The sequence below is a fragment of the Lactuca virosa genome, chromosome 9 (assembly GCF_052849685.1).
Source record: "Lactuca virosa cultivar CGN04683 chromosome 9, Lactuca_virosa_CGN04683_v6, whole genome shotgun sequence".
In the NCBI taxonomy this organism is placed as follows: Eukaryota; Viridiplantae; Streptophyta; class Magnoliopsida; order Asterales; family Asteraceae; genus Lactuca; species Lactuca virosa.
The window spans coordinates 69,656,581-69,675,144 of NC_136434.1; the positions used below are offsets into that span (position 1 = coordinate 69,656,581).

The window sequence follows — 18,564 nt, forward strand, 5'->3', positions numbered from 1 at the left end:
AATTATTAACAAATTAGCATCCGAATTAATCCATTTTCTTATAAATAAATAAATAAAAATTATCTTTTTTTTAATCAATTGTACTCTATTACTATATGAATTTCAAATTAAAAAAATAAATTAAAAACAAGCATTAAGCGACCAACAAAAATGGAAAGGCGGCGGTTGAGAAAAAAACTGAACAAATAACCGACGACCACAACCTCCTCCGTGAACCCGCGATACCAACGTTAGCCCTTAACTTCCTCCCGCTAATAATATTATGACATTATGACCTCTTCCTTTCACTTCAAATATTCTCCCTCTTCCCTCTTTGGATCCATTGCAATCCCTTCATCATCCCGAAAATGAGAGAAATCTTAAACATACAAGGAGGCCAATGCGGCAACCAAATCGGTGCAAAGTTTTGGGAGGTCATCTGCGACGAACATGGTATTGATCCCTCCGGCCAATACAATGGTACCACCGCCGATCTCCAGCTTGAGCGTATCAACGTTTACTACAATGAAGCCTCCGGCGGCCGTTATGTTCCCCGTGCTGTGCTTATGGATCTCGAGCCTGGCACCATGGACAGCATCAGATCTGGTCCCTACGGCCAGATCTTCAGGCCTGATAACTTCGTATTTGGCCAGTCCGGCGCCGGTAATAATTGGGCCAAAGGACATTATACAGAAGGTGCTGAGTTGATTGATTCTGTGCTTGATGTCGTTCGTAAGGAGGCTGAGAATTGCGATGCTTTGCAAGGTACATGTAAACCTGAAAGTTTATACATCCATGAATCATATGTTTGAGATCCGTGTGTAGATATAGGTTACAATCGGATGATCTCTGACCTTACAATGACGTTCATACAAAACGCCTTGTCGATATGATCTCTACCCTTGATGCATGTGTGCTATTGTGACAGGTTTTCAGGTATGTCACTCGCTTGGAGGTGGAACAGGTTCTGGTATGGGGACACTCTTGATCTCCAAGATTCGAGAGGAATACCCAGACAGGATGATGCTCACATTCTCCGTTTTCCCTTCACCAAAAGTATCCGACACTGTTGTTGAACCCTACAATGCGACACTTTCAGTGCACCAATTGGTCGAGAATGCTGATGAATGCATGGTCCTCGACAATGAGGCTCTTTATGACATTTGTTTCAGGACTTTGAAGCTCACCACACCAAGTTGTAAGTACATTTCATCTCATCGATCTTTATGTTTGATATGCATGGTTTAAGATTTTGATGTGAAGTTTAAGGATTGATGAATTTTTTATGTTATAGTTGGTGATTTGAACCATTTGATCTCGGCAACCATGAGTGGTGTAACATGTTGCTTGCGATTCCCCGGTCAATTGAATTCTGACCTTCGTAAGCTAGCGGTTAACCTAATCCCATTCCCACGTCTCCATTTCTTCATGGTGGGGTTCGCACCCTTAACTTCTCGTGGGTCCCAGCAATACATCTCTCTTAGCGTCCCAGAGTTGACTCAGCAGATGTGGGATGCTAAGAACATGATGTGCGCAGCGGACCCAAGACATGGCCGATACCTGACGGCATCTGCCATGTTCAGGGGCAAGATGAGTACCAAGGAAGTAGACGAACAAATGATCAATGTTCAAAACAAGAACTCGTCGTATTTTGTTGAGTGGATTCCAAATAATGTGAAATCAAGCGTTTGTGATATTCCTCCAACTGGGCTGAAAATGTCTTCGACTTTTGTTGGAAACTCGACTTCTATTCAAGAGATGTTTAAACGAGTGAGTGAGCAGTTTACTGCCATGTTTAGGCGCAAGGCTTTCTTGCATTGGTATACAGGAGAGGGAATGGATGAAATGGAGTTTACAGAGGCTGAAAGTAACATGAATGATTTGGTGGCGGAGTATCAACAGTATCAGGATGCAACAGCGGAGGAAGAGCAGGACTATGAGGAAGAGGGTGGTGGTGAAGAAGAGGAGTAATTTTTATGTTCGATTCGGAGAAGAAGGATTGCCCGTATCGATTTATATTCCTATTTGGATTTATATGTTTGATTTCTGTTTGTTAATTTGGATTCCAGTCTAATGACCTTCAATGTACTTTGATTTCTTATGATTTTGATTAATGCAAGCATTTCAATAAGCATTCCCAGATGATAGCTAGTATCTTTGATTCTTTTCTGTATCTCTGGTTATTCTCTTCTCTTGGTAAATTTGGGTGAGTTCTCCAGTTACATCGCCTGAACCATGCTAATTCTATGTTTTTTCCTTGATTGTTTGCGTAACATGTGAAAATAAGGTTTGCTCAAATTGCCTTAACTAATTACAAGTTAAGATGGATAAAATTTTACGATAAGTCAAAAACGCCTCAGGTTGGTTAGCTTAATCCATCAACTTTTATTTTAATTTTTAAAAATTTAATTAATAGTTAATATCTTAAAGATTGTTGGTTTGTCACAACAATAAATGAATAGAAGTATAAAAATAATTAAATTATTGCTATCTATAGCCAAAAGATAGTATACGGGAGGCAATTGTCGAATCCACATGCAACTCCACAAGGACATATATCAAGTATTAAATACCTATTAAAGAGCCTTCGGTCTAACGGGAAGCAGTGACGCTCTCAATTGAAAGACAATGGGTTTAAGCGTCGGACACAGTCACATAGGTTGTAATTTAGGAGTAATTTACATTGTCGTTAAAAAAATGTTAAATAAATCTTTCCGCGATGTATATGGTATTAACATTTTTTGAATAGACAATAAAAGTAAAGGGGGAGGGAGTGAGATGGATTTTTATTATCTAAAAAACTAGAAAAATAATAGAATGAAAGAAATAAAGAATATAATAAGTTTTGACTTTATTGACCGTCAAATTCTCCTTTTGGCCTCTAAAGTTCTAAAGTTCTAATTGGGCAATTAAGTCTTCATAAAACTTTCAATTTTGTTGTTATTTAGCCATTGAAACTAGCTATATCAGGTTTGTAGGTTTCCGTGCTGCATATATAAACAAATTTGACCACATATCAACCACCAACCCTACCTTCAATGGTACTGGTACAGAAGAGCTTGTTTAGTGCGAATCCTTTTTTTTTGAGGCGGTTTTTATGTGAAAACCGCCTCATTAAACGTCTGCAGCATTAAAAGATATGAAAACCGCATTAAAAGAGCAATAAAAAAAATCCTCCGATAGATTTATTAATGCGGTTCACCGAAATAGCATTAAAATCGATTTTTTGATGCTATTTGCTGTAAACGCACTATTAAATTAAGATTTTTTGGTGCGTTTTTATTCATAAACCGCATCATTAAATTTAGATTTTTTGGTGCGATATTGTAAAAACCGCATCAATTAAAACTAGTTATTATCAGTATATCATACGAGGGTTTCTCTTTGTAAATGTGAAACGTTCTTCTTCCTCGCCATAGATTCCCTCTGCAAGTGACAAAAACTCAAAATAACCTCATTAAATTGTCTAGTTATCTTCATTAAAGGTAAATTAAATTTTATTGTTCTTTTGATTTTATATTACCTGTTTATTTATTAAATGATTGTTTAATTGTTTAATTGTTATATTTAAATTGATTTTTATAGAGTATTAAAATGTTAAAAATTACATAACCTGTTTGTTGAAAATCGATATATTACATTGTTTGTTTGTTTATTTTAATTTTCAGATGAATCGTGATTATTGGATGTACAAAGCTTCACATTTTTCTGAACTTTATATAGAGGGTGTTCGAACTTTTATTAGGGTTGCCGAAGCAAATCGCGTGAATAAAGGAAATGAATCGATTTCTTGTCCTTGTAACCTTTGTAAAAACTTTAAAACGTTTAATTGTATTGGAGAAATAGAGTATCATTTGTTGCAAAATGGTTTTGTGCCTAATTACACTTGTTGGTCAAGACATGGAGAAACACTTCTTGATTGTGCCACATCGTCGAGCAATATAAATATTAATAATAGTACATACAACAACGATTCATATGTTGATGAAGATGCTCACCATTCAAATGACCCAAATGACAATTTCAATGAAATGTTTGATGACATGGAGACTAATATGGGTGATGTTGAACAAGAAAAGTTACAACGCCTATTTGAAGAAGCAGAAACACCGTTATATAGCGGTTCCAAATTTATGAAACTCGATGTGGTATGTAGGTTGATTAACTTAAAGTCAAAAAACGGATGGACTGATAAAAGTTTCACAAGTCTATTAGAGGTTTTACATGACATTTTACCCAAAGATAATGTATTACCCATTTCTACATATCAAGCAAAAAAGCTAATGTGTCCGATGAGATTGGAAGTTGAAAGAATACATGCATGTCCAAATAATTGTATGTTATATAGAAAGGAGTTCGAGAAAAAACATAATTGTGTTTTTTGCGGTGCATCGAGGTATAAACGGAAAAAAGATTCGGATGAAGTAGATGATGATGTGACAAAAAATGGACCACCGGCTAAAATGTTGTGGTATCTCCCTATTATACCAAGACTAAAAAGGTTATTTTCAAACGAAAAAGAAGCAAAGTTACTTTGTTGGCATTCGGAAGAACGTGTAACTGACGGAAAACTAAGACATGTTGCGGATTCACCTCAGTGGAGAAATATTGATAAGAAATATCCTGAATTTGGAAAAGAGATGAGAAACATACGGTTTGGGCTGAGTTCAGACGGGATCAATCCTTTTGGGAACATTAGCAGTTGTCATAGTACGTGGCCGGTTCTTTTATGCATTTACAATCTTCCACCATGGTTATGCATGAAACGGAAATACATTATGATGTCATTGTTGATTCAGGGGCCGAGACAACCTGGTAACGATATTGATGTGTATTTGTCTCCTTTGATTGATGACATAAAAACTCTTTGGAGTTCGGGTGTAGATGTATATGATGCTTATAAGAAACAACACTTTCAATTGCGGGCCATGATTTTTTGTACGATAAGTGATTTTCCAGCATACGGTAACTTGTCAGGATACAAAACAAAGGGTAAGAAAGCTTGTCCAGTTTGTGAAGATCAAAGAAGCTCGATATGGTTAACAAATTCCAAAAAAACTATATATATGGGACATCGAAGATTTCTTCCTAAGGGTCACCGTTTTAGGAAGCAAACTATTGAGTTTGACGGAAGTATTGAGATTAGAACGATGAGGAAACGATTTGATGCATTTTCACGAGTTGCAAGTATAAATGTTGTGTTGGGAAAAGATTTCGTATTGATAAAAATGCCCTTTGGAAAAAAAAGTCAATTTTTTTTTATTGTCTTACTGGAGACATTTGGATGTTAGACATTTTCTAGATGTTATGCATATAGAAAAAAATGTATGTGAGAGCTTGATATGCTTATTATTAGAGATGAAGCATAAAACTAAAGAGGTTAACGTCCGAAAGGACATGGCCGAGATGGGGATGCGTGAAGATCTTGCCCCCGAACAGAGTGCTAACGGTGTTTATCTCCCACCTGCTTGTTATACTACATCAAAAGAAGAAAAAATAAAGTTTTGTCAATGTTTACATGATATTAAGGTCCCATCAACTTATTCTGCAAACATTAAAAGATTTGTGTCGATGAAAGACTGTAAATTGTTTGGAATGAAGTCTCATGATTGTCATGTTTTGATGACACATATGATTCCTATCGCAATTCGTGGAATTTTACAAGATGATGTCCGACATTCTATCACTAAGCTTTGTTTGTTTTTTAACAACATTCACTCAAAGGTTATTGATGTAGAAGATTTGGATCAATGGGAGAAAGACGTTTATGTTACACTTTGTGAACTAGAGATGTACTTTCCACCCTCATTTTTTGATATAATGGTTCATCTCATATCTCATATCGTACAAGAAATTAAGGCTTGTGGTCCTGTATTCTTACGGTACATGTACCCTTTTGAAAGATACATGGGTATCCTAAAAGGTTACGTAAGAAACCGTAATCGGCCAGAGGGCAGTATTGTTGAAGGGTATACTTGTGAAGAGGTGATTGAGTTCTGCCAAGGTAATCCTATTAATAATATATTACAGTTATAACAATCTATAATATATTATATATAATATTAATATCTTTTGTAGGCTATATGAAAGATGTCAAAAGTGTTGGTGTTCCAAAAACTCGTCTGGAAACCTCCACAACTCTCCGCGCCACATTTTCAGTTTTGAGTTGCGTTGTCGTATAAGGTATATATACATTGATTTGTTGTTGTCTCCACTAAGATGTATATATATATATATATATATATATATATATATATATATATATATATATATATATATATTGCTTTGTTGTCAAAAAGTTTTATCGTTAAAAAGTGTTTCGAATCTTTTAGAATTGAAAGTGACTGTCTAATGTCGTATAGCTTTAGAATCTTTAAAGTATTGTTGTGAAAAGTGTTATTACTTTACATTATAGTTTAGAATCTTTAGAATACATAAACGTGTGACTACTCATGTTTAATAAATGTAATACTTGGCCCCACATATATGGGGTCTACCAGTTTATTGGATTGATCCTTCCTTTTCATTGCATTATGTTGGATTCTTGTTTTGTATTCATGGAATATACTATTGTATTGCATTATGTTTTTGTCCTTATGTTATGTTTGTCTTTGTTATCCATGGATAAAATTATTTTTAATTTGTTTAATGTTGTTAGGCTTGTAAAAATGGAAAATGTACGACCAAAAAAAAGAGGTGAACGTGGTATTGCTGCATTTAAGTCAAAGATTTCTCAATAAAAGTATAAAGTGAAGTTTGATAAAAATAATATCCCAGACGATGGCATGCCAACACAGTTTAGTTCTTGGTTTGGCATGAAGGTTTGACGCAGTTTTCCTATAGATATAGAGTCGCGTAAATGTGGAGAAAAGTATTTTAAAGATTTATGGTTGGAAACTAAGGTATTTATATTTTAATTTATTGCAAATATAAATAGCTTGTTAATTAATTATTATGTTTAACCTCTTTTGTTTTGAAATTGTAGAAACAGTGGAACATTGAGTCTGATGATCAGGAAAATTATATGAAGAGGAAAGCTGTGAAACTCGCATCAAATTTTAAATCATTCCTTGTTTCAAATTTTGTGAACCAAGAATTGAATGCTTGTCTTAAATATGATTTTATAAAACCTGATGTCTGGGAAAGGTTCGTTGCACAAAAAACTACCCCCAAGTTTTTGGTATGTTTTAATTGTTTATTTATTTATTTAATTATTTATTTATTTATTTATTATTATTATTATTATTATTATTATTATTATTATTATTATTACAAATAATTAATAACAATTTGTTGATATGTGTGAAGGCAAGAAGTGCAAAAGCTAAAGAAAGCAATGCCAAAAGGTCATTCATTATACGTTTAGGACGAAGTGGATGGAAAGGTCTTGAAAAAAAAGACATATTATATGGCCTCAACTTGTATCCAAATACGAGTTTCTGGGTCGTATACAAAATGAACGGTCTATGTTGTATTTAATGGCTTTCGCATTAATTAACCCAGAAACCAATACGTACGATCTTCCCCAAGGGGCAATTAAAGATTTTCAGTTTTTGGTAAACAATTATTTTTTTTCATTTTATGAAGATTTTGATTTTTTAGTAAATATATTTTACCAAGTTTTTTTTTCTTTATAGGAACAAGAAGAGAAAAGAATGATAGCCGATGGGAGTTATTTTCAAAATAAGGAAGACCCATTAGTTAGACTTTTGGGACGCGAGCACGGGGGGCGATCACGAACAATATCCAATATCATTGGTCATACCCAGGTTTACGGTGGATTGTTTAAAAATGTGGAAAATAGTCGAAGCACGAGACAACAGGTTGACATGATCCCAACATTCCATGAATCTAGTGGTGCGTCTGGTGCACGGTTGACAGAATACTCACCTATTGAGGTAATATATTTATAGTTTCCACATAAAAAAGATATATATGTATATTATAAGTTATGTTTTTTATATTATATTTACAAAAAATGTTGTATGATTCATAGGTTAGGACAGAATGTGATTTGCTAATGAATGTGGCTGATACCCAATTGAAAGTAGCTAATGGTATTGCATGGCCAACATCTGAAACCGTTATACATTCACAACCAATAAGTACAGGTTGTGTGAAAGTACAAGTTGATGAAATCGTTGAAATATATGAGAACTTGCCTGTGCATGCCGTCACACGAACGGAAGAAGTTGAATATGTTAAACATCTTCTGCATACCATCGTTCAGTGGCCGAGATATGCAATAAAGGTATATTTATATTTAAATATAACTATATATTTTAGTATATGTTTATTTAAATATTACAAAATATTGTAGCTTATGAACAAGACACCTAGCAAATCAAATAGTGGCACGGGAATGGGGTCGAATCGCGCCTCACCACAGATACATGTTGATGACATCATGACGACTTCAGTTTATCGTCCAAAAGTAGTCGACCGGTTCACTCTTATTTTTTGTTAATTTAGTTTTATTTTGATAATATTATAACAATTTGTTTGTTATTTTAGTTTGAGGAAAACCACATTTCTTATCAACATGAAATTAATGAACATTTTCAAGGGGGTTTAGTTGATATGGTTAGTCTTAAAAACTTGTTTTATGCTCATTTTTAGATTTATTATGTTTTGTTTTAGATGTTTTATGTTTGTATATAATCATATCTAAGTACTAATGTTTTTTGTTTGTCTGTAGATGTTATCTATGAATGCACCACAAGTTGATTTAAATGCACCCGGACCCGGAGCCAGACCCGAACCCGAACCCGAATCCGAAACCGAATCCGAAACCGAACTCGAATCTGAATCCGAATCTGAAACCGAACCCGAACCTGAATTCCATACACATGATGAACCTGAGTTGTTTACATCCTTGCGCAAATTAGAACAACAAAGACCTCAAATTCAATATGTTGGTTTTCAAGCAGTAGAGTTTTTTGGGAATGCAAATGTCGCTAATATTTTTTCACCCAAAGGGATGTATCGCCGTAGGGTTCAAATTAGCATCCAATATATCGAGGTGTTACAACTACTTTTAAGAGATTTGCTTGATCAAAGCGTTATTCATTGGTTTGCGATGTAAGTTATTATTATATTTTTTAATATGGTATAATAACTTTTTAGATATAATTAATTTTTACTAACATTGTGTATATATAGGCTTCTTTTTAGGTCGCCCAATTCCGAATGTGCCTTTTTTTAATCCGCTTTGCATTGCACGCTTAGATACTAAAACAGACTTGTCGCCCGTCACTAAACATATCGAAGAAGTATTTTTGTATCATAAAGGCAAACGATATTTTCTTGCTCCATATTTACAGGGGTAATTTTTTCTTCTTTCCATAATACGTTCACATATATACACACTACACTTATATAAATACACACTATACATATATGCTTACTTGTTAAATAATTCTTATTTTTGCAGTATTCATTGGTTGCTTTTTATCCTATGTTCTGAAAGCAAATGCGGTTATATTCTTGATTCTTTAAATTATGAAAAGAACCAAGAAAAGAAAAAGGACGATTACCACTTTGCTTCTTTCATTGATAATGTTTTCCCGGGATGAGTTAATAAGTGGGAAACGGTAAAGGTGTGTTTTCTATTAGTTTTTATCAATGTATTTCAAATGGTTTGAAATAGTTATTGTCAATTAAATGCAATGCTACAAACAAAAAGGTGGATGAGAATGTGGATTTATAGTACTAAAACATATGAAGGAGTTTGTTGAGACCATTCAACATGATTTTGAAAATAAAGTAAGTATTTTATATAGATTTAAAATATCAATATTTTGTGTGTATGTGTCTAATATATATTTATTGTTTGTTTGTTTGTTTGTTGCAGTTATGGAAAAAGAAGAGTTTTGCTTCGCCCGTTAAACTTGAAGATATGGTCTCAGAAATAGTTCCTCGTTTAATTAGGATGGTGAATGATAGTCGGAAAAGAACTTTGTAAGAATTATAATGTTTTGTGTTTTATTATAACTAACATGTAAATTAGAAATTGTTGGTTTTTTGTATAATGAAGTTTTGTTTATCGATGATTTTAAAATGATATATTATTTTTTATAGTGCGGTTTTGTTTTGGTGCATTATTTTATTATAATTGTTTTATACTTTTTGACCTTATTATTTAATAGGACGGTTTCTTATTTTTTTGGTGCTATTTATTTAATAGGGCGGTTTTTTTTTTTTTGGTGCTAATATTTAATAGAGCGGTTCCTTTATTTTTTGGTGCTAATATTTAATAGAGCGGTTCCTGATTTTTTAATGCGATTTGCGACTTTAATTTTTGTATTTTATAAGGCGGTTTCCCCCTTTTTCTAATGCGGTTTAGAAACCGCATCAACAAATAGTGTCATTTTTTGATGCGATTTGTGACTGTAATTTTCGAATTTTATAAGGCGGTTTCCCCCTTTTTCTAATGCGGTTTACAAACCGCATCAACAAATAGGGTTATTTTTTGATGCTATATTTTTTAGTGCGGTTAGAAAACCGCATCAACAAACTATATTAACCGCATTATCAAATCTTTTATGTACTAGTGCTTCTTCAGTCGAAAACACCGTCTACATCCAGCCATCTTCTTCGTAACGCCGCAACCTCCACATTTACCTCATGTTCATTATGCAATCATAGGCGGATCTAGTATATATCCCGGGGTAGCCCGGGATACCCCTCAAAAAAAATTTAGTAGTGTAATTTTTTCCAGAATTTTTTTTCTTATTGTGTATTACGTAATTTTTTTTGTTGGGGATACTTCTTTACTCTGATCATGGATCCACCACTGTATGCAATTTTCATTATCATCATCAACCCATGTTAATTATGATCACAACCACATCAACACCAATATCGTTACCATAACCAAATTCAACATCATCTCCAGCCTTCACGCGTCACCATCCCATCTCCCTTGTTCTCGTTTTGTTTTGTGACCACAACTACAAGTCAATCGAGGAGGAAAACAAGTTTAACCCCACTAGTAATCACAACAATAAATCACTTCACCACGGTCTTAATTCACCACAGATCGACCACACAAATAAAATCATCTTCACCACAAATCGAAAGCACCTTCATTGGTTTTGTTACCACCAACCTTTCACCATCTCTACCTAACCATCTTCATACACATGTAAAATACCACCACCAGACCACCTTCTTCATAAGGATGTAGCCACCTTAGGACCAGGGTAGGCCCAGACCCACTCTCAAATTTTTTCATTTTTTTTTCATTTAGAAATAATGCATTATTTAGGTACAAATTATTTAAAAAACATTTGTAGTTGTGTTGGCATGGCATAGTATCTCTTTCCTAAACACTCTAATTCGACTCCATTCCCTTACATTTGACCTGCTTTTTAAGTATTTCATTTCTAAATTTACATTTTGACCCTTCATATTTAGAAGTTCAATTCTTTGACATGTTTTTTTTAAGTAATTCATTTCTAAATTTACATTTTAACCCTTTATATTTAGAAGTTCAATTATTTTAGTAAGTTAGTTTTCAAAATTTATATATTTCACTCCTCAAATTTTATAAATTTGCATTATTCTTTTTTTAGATAATCTTATTTAGTTTTTAGTTTTTCTTTTTTAGATTTATTTTTCTTATATATAAAAAAATTGTATTTAGGGGACTATTTTCATTTTTCGCATAAAGTCTTCAAATCAACGGACTGTTATATATATATATATATATATATATATATATATATATATATATATATATATATATATATATATATATATTAATTATTTTGTAAGGAACACCCTAAAATTTTTTTTGGCTCCACCCCTATTCATACCTGCATCGATTCAAATGAGGGATGCTCTCAATTTCTTGTTGCTATCAGGGATACACACACAAACGGATGAGAGGCGAGCATTGTTCTTCAATTTTTGTACATGCATGGGACTAAAAAATTGAAGGATAGGATGCCATTTCATGGCCAATTTCTTGTATGCATCACTATTCCATGGCCAATTTCATGGGCGATAAATGCTTAAACTTAGATGGAAACGAACCATTGGGGAAGAAGTACCCAACGACTCTTTTCAACATTTGTTTTTTGTTCTTTTTGTAATTAATCAAAACCTAGAGACAGGAGAATTGCCACATAGACTTCTAGAAATTCGTGTTGATGCCACGTTGATAAAGGTGAGTCAAAACTGTTTATGTGGCATGCCACATAAGTAGGGAATCCTACCAACATGCCATAGCATGCCTCAATGGCTAAATGGTGACAAAATTGGAAGTTTAAGAACTTAGTTATCCCAATTAGAACTTTAGTGGCCAAATGGTGAAATTTTTGAGATTTCGATGGTCGACAAATTCAAAACTCCTAAAGAATAAGTTTTTGGAAAATCAATTGAGAAACAATTTCGATTCAAATTCTATTCATTATGATGTGATTTGATTATCAATTGATGCGCGGATTATTTACTAATCTAGGCTTGTACTAAGAACACTAATAAGCTCTAATGCTACTTTACTTGTCAAGTTATTTGGTCAAAACAAACTCTTTAACTAAGCTTAATTTTACTAACTAAATATAAACATGTTCTTAGAAGAATAGTTGTTTTAAGTTATTTACAAGTTTCCTAACAATGTTCAATACTTCTTATAGGCTCCGAACCGTAAAAACATGTGATTTCATGTTTACAACGAAATTAAATTCTAATGAAGAACAAATTTGTTGTTTGTTACTAGTTTTAGTTTATAAAACAATTACGGACTTCATAAATTAATTAACTTAACTAGAATTAACATAATTTAAATAGCCAATCATGAAAATATAAATAAAAATCAAGTGTTTAAATCAAACAAAACATGAATCACAAAATAAAAAACGATTCAAGACATCAAATCAACGAAATCCATCACACATAGATGAGTGTCAAACAAGAAACTAGAAAAAAGAGATTTTAGTTGTTCATTGTTGAAATCAAACAACCAAAAGTATAATTCAACGACTAAATTGCGTTAATTATTCTAAAAATTACCAAAACTATATTTTGAAACGAGTCTCCAATCCTTCATCGTCTATAAACTCCAAACTGTGTCTCCAAATTGAATTGTGCTTATAAAAAAGACCATTATTCGTGTTTGTTCATTTAAGTAAATGAAAGGAAAATCATTCATGTTCGTTCATTTGTTAAATAAACGAACATAAACGAACTACAGTTTAACGATTTGTTTACGACCCAACCATGTCATCTTGTAGAGCTTTATGACATCCACATCAATGCAATACCAACTTATCTTTCAACTAAGTCACGTCAGCTTTGCAATTATATCTCACATCAATAATTAACAACTCTTTCAAAAGTGGTCCTACTAACATCTCAATAATTCATTTATATATTATTAATCATTTAAAAAACTAAATATAATATATATATATATATATATATATATATATATATATATATATATATATATATATATATATATATATATATATATATATATTTCAAGTGTTTGTACTATAAATCTAGTACATAAAAAATGTGCCACATGGATATTTTAATTATATATGGTGGTAGTTTGAAAATATTTGAGTAAAAATAAAAAAAAATGAATTATATAAATAAAAGGTTATGATGGTTGATGGCATTGGCGGATCTACATTGGATCCCGGGGTATCCCGGGATGCCCCTCAAAAAAATTTTAGTAGTATAAATTTTTTCGGAAAATTTCGTTTATGTTGCGGTCCTTAATATAAATATGTTTAGCGAAAAAATAACAAAAACTCTAGTTGGTTTAGTTAGTTATGACGATAGGGCGTTTTTTTGGAGGTTGGAAGTTCGAATCTTGGCCTTGACAGGAGTGTATTTTTTGGTTTATCAGTTTCTATCCTATATCCCTTCAACTTCTTTCTTATTTCTTATAATTCTGAAATTGTTTCATATCGGCCATAACATGAAACATAGCTTCTATACATCTCTTATATAAGCAACACAAGTTTCTCAATTATCAACAAGTTAAACCTTCGAATGGGTTTGGGTTTAAACCCGAAACCGAGTTTGGAAAACTGAGAAACCGACCCATTGGTTCGGGATACCCCTTTATTTTGATCCTGGCTCCGCCACTGGTTGATGGTAGGATCTACAATACAAGACTTTCACGGTTTCACGGTATGTGGTATGAAAGATGAATACTCATGTGGCACATTTTAAAGTTGAGGTGATGTTGCAAATATCATTTGCAAGAGCCAATGCTGATGGTCTAATATAAGACCATCTGCATCGCATCTTGAAAAAACGCCACTAAGGAATGACTTGTTGCTACATTAAATTTCATTTTCTTTCTATATTGCAAGACTTGCAAGTAATTTTATGTTATTATTTTAATCACATAATCATTTAAATACTAAAACCAATCAAAGTTAGATGGCCCACTAATTTTTCTTTCTAAACTGGATGAATCAGGCTGAGCTGGTATTTCTTTGCAAGATCTTAAACTTGCACGATGTTCATGCTCTAAGTGGAAATCATGTCTTAGGCCCACAATCTCATATTATTAGCATAAAGCAGTAGCCACCTCAGCTAACACAATCATACATAAATTGAGGGAAATTGTCCCTATTATATTACCGGTGGACCCAACCCAGGCCTATAACAAATTTATCAATATGTGAGTGCATTTTTGTACTTGTGTGTTATGTAATTAAGTATATATATGTATATGTAGGGTATATATGTATACACAAATCATGACGTATGCAAAGAGCTTCCACTATGTATGTATGTATGTAATGTACAGATTTTACCTTTATAAAATATGCATTACATTGGTTAATGTCAAATTGTCAATTAGATAATTACACAAAATAAACCATATGAGCCTACAATTTTACACACTTCTAACCTTAAAACATGGTAACTATTTAACTAACAGAGTAACTGGTAAAGTTACTAACTTGACCAAGCATACATACATACAACTTATGCCCTCTAATTCACTATGTGGACATGTGCTTCAACTTTGGAACTTTAAATCTTGATGTAAACAGCCTTGGTTCAGTGTCACCTCCTTTTCTCTTAGAACTTCTCCTCTCTCCCTGCAAATAAATATTCATTTTCAGAATTCAAATCATTCATATGATCATAATAAATTAATATCATACAAGAATCAATCAGTGTAAATCATTCTCATTACCTTCTCATTGACAATGTCACTTGAACGACTAGACATGCCTCCTGATTCCACTGTGCATCTACGCAATACAGGTGTAATAGAAAGCTTAGAACGATTATTGGTATTATTATTAGAATCACCACGTAACAACTCCAGTTCTTTTGTGAGTCTTGAAATTTCTTCACTCTTTTTTCTTGAATCAGATTCCAACTCAGCCATGTCATCTTGTAAGGATGAAATCGTTCTGTTCTTTTCTATGTTTAATGACTGTGATTGCTCCAATTCAGAGATCAGTTTCTGTATTCTATCATTCGCAGCTTCAACTTCAGATTTGGTTTTCTTAACATGTTCTTGCAATTGGGCATCGGTTTTCTTGAACTGATTCCATGCAAAATCCCTCTCTGCTTTCAGTGCAGACTCATCAATATTCTTGCTGTTGCTTCTTGTTAGATGCTGTATAAGGTAAAGATTACTATGGTTTTAATTTATCAATGATGTAAATGCCATGAGAATATCGATGAGGTACAAGAATAGACTTACTTTTGGCTCATGTAGAAATCGAGAAAGTTCATCAAAGAGAAGTTTTAGATCAGCTCGTTCATCTTCTGCATCTTCTGAAGTAACAAAATAGAAATGTGGATGAGATCAAGAACCAATGTATATATGAATCTAATTCAACAAAGGTTGTAAAGTACAAGAATTTTTGGGAATTTAGGATACAAGTTTAAATAGAGGAAACAACTGACCAAATTTTAATTTGTGCATTATTGCTTCTTTTTGCTTCATAGATATGATCAAATTTGCCTTTGCAGCCTCAACAGCACGAGCCATATCTTTAATTTTTGAGCCTCTCTTCATCTAAAAACAACATATCATATCAAGAAGGACAGAAAGAATGAACCCACCAATATTTACACCAAGAAATAGAATTGACTTAAATTTACTAAAGATCATAAACAATGGGCACAGTAATAGAATTATTAAGACCCAAAGATTGAAAATTTAGGGTTCTCACCTGGGAAATATAATCTTCTAATAGCTTAACGTCGAAGACCCATCTATCGTGCTGCGATCTGATTCTTTTTTCGAGGGATTTTCTTTCTTTTAGGAGGGACTCAAGCTGTCGCTGTTGGTCTTGTACCAAGTTAGCGAGTCCTTCAAAAATCTTTTTCCATGAACCTTCTCGATCTTTAGGAGGCTTATCAGCCGAAGAACTTTTGCAACCTTCTCGATCTTTAGAATCAGCCAAAGAATTTTTGCGTCTTCCCATCTTCTATGGATCAACCAAGATGAATGCACTAAGTGTTTGCGTAAATGCCTCTAAAAAGAAGCCAACAATTCTGATCTGTTCAACTTCGAGGGGATAAATACGGTCTTTTCCTCAAAGGTTAGCGAATTTTGAAGTTTCAAAATTCTTCGGTAAGTGGGAAAATTGCCAAATTGGAGACGATTACTGAAGAGGGGAAGAATTAGGGTTTTCGTTGTAGAAGAACCAAATGATTAATTGGTGAACTGAAAAAAAAAATTGCCAACGGTCGAATGGGTTCTATTTATACCTCCATCATACGATAAAATATAGACGTTACGCTCCGTTTTCAATATACTCTCCTTTTTCTCTTCTTAAAATGCATATTATATAATGTATATAATCCTAGAAACAAAATAATGATTAAATTACGTAAATGACCCTTGTGGTTGTATGATTGTAGTAGTAGGGGTCCATTTTTTTTCTTAATCATATGGTCCCTATTTCGATTTTGTTGTGGATCTAGTTTTTGGTCCATAATATGGCGGATTGTCATCAAAACGATTTAGACAAATCCAATTTTATTCATATTATGAGTTGGGACACTTTAGCATAATGTGTCCCTCCAATGAGGGAGAAATAGCGGTTAATAATCAAAGTTAATAGAATAGGTGAATAATATATCAATCTTTTTATTGAGAAATTGAAAAGGAATATAGGGAAAAAAAATACGATGAGTCTTGGAGACCGTCAAAAGAAAAACAGTGAATATGCGAAGATAGACCACATTGACTTGTGGCAAATCATGAAGGCAAAAGATTATGAAAACCTAATGTTGTGAAAACGCCCATAGTAGTTATGAATCGTTCAAGGAAAAGAACCTAGACCACGACTTCGAGCTCATAATGGAGACAATAACCAATTGTAATACTAAAAAGTAAAAACATATGCTTAAATGAGAACCGTTGAAGCAAATGATGTTGATAATTTAGGTATTTTGCTAGAAATTACGACGTCACACAAATTAATTAATTTAAAAATTAATTGTTTGTACGCATGTTATGACATACATGAGAAATTGTGCCATGACCACCTTAAACTAGATAAATGCTAGATAAAACCGTAAAAATTAGGGATGAGCATTTGGACTGGGGAACCGGCTGGAAACGGAACCGGAACCGGATAGAACTAGGGATGAGATTTAAAACCAAAAAACCGAATCGGAACCGGAATCGGACCGGAACAGGAACCATTAGAACCGGAATATATAGAACGGGTTCCGGTTCCGGGTTTAAAAATTGGTTTTATCCGGGTTCCAGGTTATCCGGGTTTGGGTCCATCGGGTCCGGGTAAACCGGGTCTAAAAATCGGAACCGGTGTTAGGAACCGGAACCATTTTTAGGGTCGGAACCGGTTTTTATGAAACATTTAAAAGATGCATATCTCATTTGTTTTAACTCCGATTGACATGCGGTTTTTTCCAACGTGTATTTTAGAGTTTGTACATGATTTTAGACTATAAACTTGTCATTTTTAGTTTTATATTCATTGACTTACAGTCCCCCAAAGTCGAAATATCAAAGCTGAAAGGTTTTAGTTTTTCAGTTTTTTTTTTTTATTCTGTGAAAGTTTTAAAACACGCATATCTAATTCGTTTGAAGTCGGATTGACATGAGGTTTTTTCCAACTTGTAGTTTAGAGTTTGTAAATGAGTTTAGACTATAATTTTGTCATTTTTGGTTTAATATTAAATGATTTACAGTCCTCGAAGTCTAGGATATCAAAACTGAAAATTTTCAACTTTGTAGCTATTTGTTTTTGTACTTTGTATTCTGTGAAAATGTTAACACATGCATATCTCATTCATTTAAAGTCGGATTGACATGCGGTTTTTTCCAGAGTGTAGTTTAGAGTTTGTACATGATTTTAGACTATAATTTTGTCAATTTTCGTTACATATTCAATGAGTTGCATGCCCCCAAAGTCAGGATATCAATATGAAAATTTTCAAAGTTCAACCCACTAAGTAGTAAGTAATTACCAAAAAACTCCGGTTTTTCTGGGTCTTCCGGTTCTAAACCCACTTTATCCGGTTCCAACCTACCCACTTTGATGTTTCCGGGTTTTCCGGTTCTAGACCCACTTTACCCGGTACCGTACCCGGAACCGAACCGAAACCGGTTCC

The 18,564-nt window shown here is 33.4% G+C and overlaps 3 protein-coding genes across 3 annotated transcripts; 2 read left to right on the top strand and 1 right to left on the bottom strand.

Moving 5' to 3' along the window:
• The first annotated feature begins 266 nt into the window (after window positions 1-266).
• Window positions 267-2,110, top strand: LOC145137187 (tubulin beta-1 chain). The gene is made up of 3 exons (XM_079071328.1): window positions 267-744; window positions 908-1,177; window positions 1,274-2,110. The coding sequence occupies exons 1-3, from the start codon at window positions 348-350 to the stop codon at window positions 1,948-1,950; spliced, it is 1,344 nt and encodes a 447-aa protein (XP_078927454.1). The 5' UTR covers window positions 267-347; the 3' UTR covers window positions 1,951-2,110.
• A 1,537-nt stretch (window positions 2,111-3,647) lies between these two features.
• On the top strand, window positions 3,648-5,270 carry LOC145139358 (uncharacterized). Its single transcript, XM_079073209.1, has one exon. It carries the CDS (start codon window positions 3,648-3,650, stop codon window positions 5,268-5,270), a length of 1,623 nt encoding a protein of 540 aa, XP_078929335.1.
• A 9,466-nt stretch (window positions 5,271-14,736) lies between these two features.
• LOC145136182 (cytomatrix protein-like protein) lies at window positions 14,737-16,673 on the bottom strand. Its single transcript, XM_079070363.1, has 5 exons — window positions 16,149-16,673; window positions 15,880-15,991; window positions 15,674-15,747; window positions 15,155-15,586; window positions 14,737-15,056 (listed from the first exon to the last, which is right to left on the bottom strand). The coding sequence occupies exons 1-5, from the start codon at window positions 16,401-16,403 to the stop codon at window positions 14,958-14,960; spliced, it is 972 nt and encodes a 323-aa protein (XP_078926489.1). The 5' UTR covers window positions 16,404-16,673; the 3' UTR covers window positions 14,737-14,957.
• Window positions 16,674-18,564: the final 1,891 nt, after the last annotated feature.

Bases quoted from the DNA above. Each gene is read 5' to 3' on its own strand.
- LOC145137187 (XM_079071328.1), top strand. From the start codon at position 348: ATGAGAGAAATCTTAAACATACAAGGAGGCCAATGCGGCAACCAAATC. The intron at 745-907 runs GTACATGTAAAC...CTATTGTGACAG, and splicing joins GAATTGCGATGCTTTGCAAG to GTTTTCAGGTATGTCACTCG. The intron at 1,178-1,273 runs GTAAGTACATTT...TTTATGTTATAG, and splicing joins GAAGCTCACCACACCAAGTT to TTGGTGATTTGAACCATTTG.
- LOC145139358 (XM_079073209.1), top strand. From the start codon at position 3,648: ATGAATCGTGATTATTGGATGTACAAAGCTTCACATTTTTCTGAACTT.
- LOC145136182 (XM_079070363.1), bottom strand. From the start codon at position 16,403: ATGGGAAGACGCAAAAATTCTTTGGCTGATTCTAAAGATCGAGAAGGT. The intron at 15,992-16,148 runs GTGAGAACCCTA...TGTTGTTTTTAG, and splicing joins TAGAAGATTATATTTCCCAG to ATGAAGAGAGGCTCAAAAAT. The intron at 15,057-15,154 runs GTAATGAGAATG...ATTTATTTGCAG, and splicing joins GTGACATTGTCAATGAGAAG to GGAGAGAGGAGAAGTTCTAA.